Source organism: Crocuta crocuta, unplaced genomic scaffold (genome assembly GCF_008692635.1).
Source record: "Crocuta crocuta isolate KB4526 unplaced genomic scaffold, BGI_CrCroc_1.0 scaffold77, whole genome shotgun sequence".
In the NCBI taxonomy this organism is placed as follows: Eukaryota; Metazoa; Chordata; class Mammalia; order Carnivora; family Hyaenidae; genus Crocuta; species Crocuta crocuta.
In genome coordinates, this window is record NW_027532172.1 from 1,200,169 (window position 1) to 1,205,775 (window position 5,607).

The 5,607-nt window shown below is 60.1% G+C and overlaps 1 protein-coding gene across 1 annotated transcript in view; it reads left to right on the forward strand.

The window, feature by feature from the left end:
* Positions 1–5,607, forward strand: part of COLGALT1 (collagen beta(1-O)galactosyltransferase 1) — a 22,477-nt gene that overhangs the window by 13,328 nt on the left and 3,542 nt on the right. The window contains exons 7-9 of the mRNA XM_077777005.1: positions 4,590–4,666; positions 4,735–4,841; positions 5,047–5,179. Coding sequence (XP_077633131.1) covers positions 4,590–4,666; positions 4,735–4,841; positions 5,047–5,179 — 317 coding nt within the window. The remainder of the gene's footprint in view (positions 1–4,589; positions 4,667–4,734; positions 4,842–5,046; positions 5,180–5,607) is intronic.

Sequence of the window (5,607 nt, forward strand, 5' to 3'; positions counted from 1 at the left end):
AGGGTCAGGGAGAGAGGGAGTCACAGACTCCAAAACAGGCTCCAGGCTCTGATCTGGCAGTCAGCACAGAGGCCGACGCGGGGCTCAAACCCACAAACCGCGAGATCATGACCAAAGCGAAAGTCAGACGCTTAACCGACTAAGCCACCCAGGCGCCCCAACATTTATTTATTTTTGAGAGAGAGAGAGAGAGAGAGAGAGACAGCATGAGCAGGGGAGGGGCAGAGAGAGAGGGAGACACAGAATCCGAAACAGGCTCCAGGCTCTGAGCTGGCAGCACAGAGCCCGATGCGGGGCTCGAACCCACGAACCATGAGATCATGACCTGAGCCAAGGTTGGCTGCGTAACCGACGGAGCCCCCTAGGCGCCCCCCATCTGCCCCTCTGATTGTTCTTTCCTCGGCGCCAGAGGTGCAGATGTACGTCTGTAACAAGGAGGTGTATGGCTTCCTGCCGGTGCCGCTGCGGGCGCACAGCAGCCTCCAGGACGAGGCCGAGAGCTTCATGCACGTGCAGCTGGAGGTCATGGGTGAGTCTGCCTGCGCCAGACGGGGAGGGCTGTGACACCCCCTTCCCTACCACCTGGCACCTCCCCCTTCCCTACCACCTGGCACCTCCCCCCTGGCACCCGCCCCCCGACACTGATGGAGTGCCTGCCGCCTGCCTTTGGCCGGGAGCAGGGGTACCCGGCATGACCAGCGGGGATGGTTGTCCGCAGCTTGCAAGTAGCTGTCCGCAGCCTCCTGCGAGCAGTCGGGATGGGCTTCCTGGAAGAGGTGGCATTGAGATGTGGGATGGATAGGAGTCAGCCAGGAAGAAGGTTGCAGCTGGAGAGTCAGTACTTGCAAGGCCAGGAGGCTGGAGGGGATGTGAGCTCAGAGAGCAGCCTGACGGGGCACGGGGCAGAAATGAAGGTGGTGAGCTAGGCTGGGCTGGCAGGCGGGGCTGGGGCAGTGGCCTTAGACACCAAGCTGAGGAACAGGCCTTTTCCCCAGTGGCAGGTGGGAGCCATGGAAGGTGTGGGAGCAGAGAGGGGCAGCAGGTTTTCACAGATAGACCTTCACGTGCATGGCAGTGTCTGGGACGCTGTTCTCCTGGGCTGTCTCCTCATCCATACTCCTGCCGACCCCCGGGCCCCCCATTATGTATTTCATATTTCTCTTACATGAACGCTTTCCCCTGCCCCCACTTGAATAGATTTCTTTTAAAAAGGAATCTTTATCATAGTTGCAAGCTCATGTCTTTCTGATATGTATACACGTAAATCCATAAATATTAAACCCGCTGTCCCTCTAGTGGCCCCTGAGATGGGACGGGCACGCGGGGCCAGGTGCCCTCACAGTGGCTGGAGCGGCCGTGGGTGTCCGGGGCAGCCAGCAGTGACACAGTGTCCGCTTCCACGGGGTCCTCGCCTGGTGCAGGCCACACACGTCCCCAAGGACACCTCCCAGGTAGCACGGCCACTCCTCCCACCCACAGACAGGGAGGAGCCCAGCTCTGGGGCTCCTTTCCCACTCAGCCCCAGCTCTAGAAAGTTCTGTCTATGGCACCCCCTGGTGGCTAAAGGTGGAACAGCACCCTGCCTCCTGGGGCGACTTCTGGGTATTTTGAGGTGACCTCTGGCGGCTGCAAGGTGACCAGGCTGAAGACCCTCCCCCCACACCTGGCCCCATAACTCCTGAGTGTCTGTCACACACAGACGCCCAGACCCGGCCCAGCAACCCCACCAGACTCCAGGCACGGGAAGTGTGTCTGTGCTTGTCACCAGCTCCCACTGGTGACTAGACCCTGCGGAAGCATCTCCAAGGCTTCCGTAGTTTTCCTAGTTTAAAGTTTCACATATACTTCTGGTGTTATCTCTGCTGTCGGAAACTGAAAATGACAGAGGTGAAGGTTTTCCCGTTGCTCGGGGGCCAGAGCGAAGCACACAGGATGAAGGCAAGGGGGTCTGGAGGTCTGAGATACGGGTGCAAATCCTTCCTTCTGGTCTGAGAAAAGACGTTTTCTCTCCATCCACACGTGGGCACTTGGACCCAGGCTGTGCGCGTGATTTTTTTTTCATGCGTTCAAAAGTCTGTCTTCTGATGAAGTTTCAGACTTGCAGAAAGGCTCAGTGGGGCCCCTGTGTGGGGAACCCCGAGACTTGCTCCCCTTCCCCACCACCCCGCCCCCACCTCTGCATCTTTCCCCGTCAGCCCCCCTAAGCCTTGCTCAGTATAAATCCTGTCCGTTGAGCTTTACCAACACAGCAGTGGTGGGTGGTGTGTGTGCGGGTGACATTTGCTTTGGGATCCTGTCGCCAGCCCTGGCCTCCCCCCGGCCTGCCCGCCGCCCGATTTCATCAGCGGGTGGGTTTGGGGTGTCTGTAAGTGGAATCGCCCAGCGTTTTGGTGTGTCTGTAAGTGGAATCGCCCAGCGTGCTTCTCTCAAGTGCCAGGGCGTCTGCCCGGCGTCCCACCTGCGCACGCCGCTGACGCCTGTCCCTTGCCGCGTCATGTTACACGTAGACGTCCAGGCACAGATTCATCCAGCGCTGGCCACTTCACACGTCACTTCGCCAGTCTCTCGAGGGACACAGAGAGTGTTTCCCGTGTCCCCAGTGTTGCTGAGAGTTTCCCGGCAACGTGCAAGAGCGTTCCAGACGTGCGTCGGCGGGCGTGGGGTTAGGAAAACTCCACAAGATTTCTCTTACTTCTTAGACCATTGCAAGGGCCGTGGGTCCCCGAGACCCCGCTCGGGTCTGATGATTCCCTGGAAGGACTCAGGACTTATTGGAAGCTGTCACACTCACAGTTACGGTTTCTTACAAGTGAAAGGACCCAGATTACAATCGGCAAAGGATGGGGTGTCTGGGGTGGCGTCCAGGAGAGTTCCATGCGTGGAACTTCTGGTTGTCTCTGCTCTGTGGTGTTGTGTGGACGGCTCGTGCTTTTCCCAGCGCCGGAGCGTCACAACACGCACGGTGTACTGCCAGCCATGGGTGCGCCCCTGAACCCTGGTGTCCGGGGCTGTTACTGGGCTCCCTCAAGGGACCCAGCCGACTGCCACATGGGTGACCTTCACGTCCTGTCCTTTGCAGGGGGCGAGCTGACTCCATGTGGCTCAAGACCCTAAATCACACTGTTGGCACAGACTGCCTGGTGTGGCCCCAGACCCCAGGCAAACGAAGGTGGTCCTGTCAGGCAGGACGTTCAGAGGGCTTCCGCCTCCCGGGAGCTGGGGACAGAGGCTGGACCCCTCTTTGGTTCGATTATTCACCCCGTGATGAGTCTGAAAGTGTGACCGCTGAGATCTGACTTTCTGGAAAGGCTGCATTGCTTTGCTCCTTCTGGATGCCTGATGTGCTCCATCTTCCCAGAACGGACAACAGAGCCAGGAGGTCCTCACTCCCCACGGGCAGGCCAGGGGGCCCTGGGACCCAGGGGAGGCACAGAGGCTCAGAAAGAGAAGGGAGAGGTCCCTGGAGTTTGCACCCAGTGCTCAGATCCCAGCCTCTCGCCCTTGGTCTCAAGCTCCCCAAAGAGGACAGGGGGTGGTCGGAGCTGCATAGCGCCCCCGGCGGGAGAAAATCCCGGGATGCGGTGTCCCTGGGGGGCCCAGGTTGGCTTTGCCCCCCCATCCCCCATCTACCTGTGGGTCTGATCCTGGCCCCGGCGACGTGGTGCAAGCCTGGCTCACTGCAGCCCACAGGGGAGCGGTCGTGGCCACTCTGTGCCTTGACCTGTATGCGCTCCACCCCAGTCACATGGCCACCGCCCCCCTGCACGTCTCCTGTGATCCTCCCTCCGCGCCTGCGTCTGTATCCAACCTTGCCATGTTTCTAAGGATCCCAGTCACTATTTTAACTCAATTATGTCTTTAAAACCTAATTTCCAAATAAGGTCACATTCTGAGGTCCCAGGGGGGAAAGATGTCATCATAGTGGGGAGGACACAGTTCCACCCATAACGCGTGTCATTTCATGGCGTCTTTTCCTGAAACCCTGGGAGGAAGAGGGTTTTAAAATCGGGGTTCCATTTAATAGATGAGGAAAACCAAGGCCCAGGCAGGGCCATCATTCCTGTGCTCGTTCTGTGAGTAATTATTGAGTGCCTGCTGTGTGCCGAGCATTGAGCATGGGGGACTCGGTGTGAGTGGACAGACCTGGTGTCTGTTCTGTGGGTCACATGGAAGACAGACAGGAAGCCAGAGAGGTGGGACTGCAGGTTGGGGTCTGATGGCAGAAGTCTGGGTGCTATGGGAGCCAGGAGGAGGTGCTCAGCTCCACCTCAAGAGGCCGTCTTAGTGAGAACTCAGGGAAAGGAAGGGAGGAAGGAGAGGTGTTTCGGGCAGAAGCCCAGCATGTGCAAAGGTCCTGAGGTAGGAAGGGGGTGCATCCGGGGCAGTGCCAACACCCAGAGTGAGCAGAGGGTAGGGAAAGAGACTAGCACCAGTGGTGTGAGTGGAGCCGGGACAGGCACAGCCTCCAATGCCAGGCTGAGTTCAGAGTGATGGGGGTCGCACAGGGGCTGGGAAAGGGACGTTGTTAAGAGGCCAGAGCCCCTCCCCCAGTGACCCCACTGTCCCCTTGGCGTCTCTCTGCCCCACAGTGAAGCACCCACCAGCAGAGCTCTCCAGGTTCATCTCTGTGCCCACCAAGACGCCTGACAAGATGGGCTTCGACGAGGTGAGCCAGGCCTTCCCTGGGGGTAGGGCAGGGGCCAGCTCGGGGTCCGACTCAGGCTCCCGCCGCAGGTCTTCTTGATCAACCTGAAGCGGCGGCAGGACCGGCGGGAACGCATGCTGTGGGCGCTGCGCCAGCAGGAGATTGAGTGCCGGCTGGTGGAGGCGGTGGACGGCAGGTAAGTCCAGCTCCGGGGCGGGGGGTCTGGACCCTGCAGGTGAAGGCCATGGACGGCTGGTGAGCCCCACGTGGGCGTGGGGGATCTGGACGGGGTGTAGATAGTGCAGGTGGGGGCGGAGGAGAACAATGGGCCCCACCCCGGGGGGTGGGGTGTTGGGTCCACACATGGGGGTAAACCACTCCCTGGCGGCGCTNGCCTCCAGGGCCATGAACACCAGCCAGGTGGAGGCGCTGGGCATCCAGATGCTGCCCGGCTACCGGGACCCCTACCACGGGCGGCCCCTCACCAAGGGCGAGCTGGGCTGCTTCCTCAGCCACTACAACATCTGGAAGGAGGTGGGTCTCGCGGGGAGGGCGGGGCTGAGACTCGAACCTGGAACCACCAGGCAGATGGGGCATCTGGGTGTTGGAGGCGATGGGTGCCCTTTTCTTGAGTGACATTCACCGTGGATGGCAGGGGGCAGAGGTGGTGGCAGCCCGGCGGATGGTCGTGGGTTCAAGCCCAGCCCTACCTCTTCGAGGGGTGAGCTCTGCGAGCAAGGAAGGCGCTTCCGGGTCTGAGCCTCAGTTCTCACAGATGACAGTCACTCTCCTCAGTCTTGAGGAGCCTCAGGTTCATTCAGGGAGCACTCCCGCTCCTACTGTGCTCTGGGCTGGGGCTGGGGACCTGACAGCCACCAAGACAGATGTGAGCCCCGGCCCGGGGGGTTGGGAGGTGGGGGGGACCAGATGGCAAACCACAAGGAAATAGATGTGAGGTACCT